The sequence below is a fragment of the Plasmopara halstedii genome, assembly GCF_900000015.1.
Source record: "Plasmopara halstedii genome assembly, contig: Scaffold_1978, whole genome shotgun sequence".
Taxonomy (NCBI): domain Eukaryota; phylum Oomycota; class Peronosporomycetes; order Peronosporales; family Peronosporaceae; genus Plasmopara; species Plasmopara halstedii.
In genome coordinates this window covers 1-340 of record NW_020188886.1, presented here as the reverse complement: position 1 = coordinate 340, position 340 = coordinate 1, and the positions used below count along the sequence as shown (strand labels likewise).

Sequence of the window (340 nt, the reverse complement as noted above, 5' to 3'; positions counted from 1 at the left end):
TTTGACTTTTATGAAATTGTATATAAATTGCTGGGTATTTTTTTCTAAATACGCTTCAGAAGCAGAACTTACAATTTTGATGTCTAAATGCTTCCAGCAAGATATTGCTCCTATTTTTAGATGTTGATGTTGGTCTATGTGGTGGAAGATCAACTTTGAAATAAAAATACAATATCAAAATGATCGTTGGTATCCATCTGATGCTGCTTGTCTTTGCCTTCGCGCTGGTCGGTACGACTCAAGTACCTATTTATGATGAGGGAATACATAACATGCAGCCACTTCTTGGCGTCGCTCTTCCTTCGCAAATCCATGTCGCATTCGCTGGAGAAGTGGAAGT

The 340-nt window shown here is 38.2% G+C and overlaps 1 protein-coding gene across 1 annotated transcript; it reads right to left on the bottom strand.

Moving 5' to 3' along the window:
• Positions 1–83: 83 nt before the first annotated feature.
• Positions 84–314, bottom strand: PHALS_02477 (uncharacterized protein; the record flags this gene model as incomplete). The annotated part of the gene is made up of 2 exons (XM_024716912.1): positions 84–110; positions 171–314. The coding sequence occupies 2 exons, from the start codon at positions 312–314 to the stop codon at positions 84–86; spliced, it is 171 nt and encodes a 56-aa protein (XP_024582463.1).
• Between the last annotated feature and the right edge of the window lie 26 nt (positions 315–340).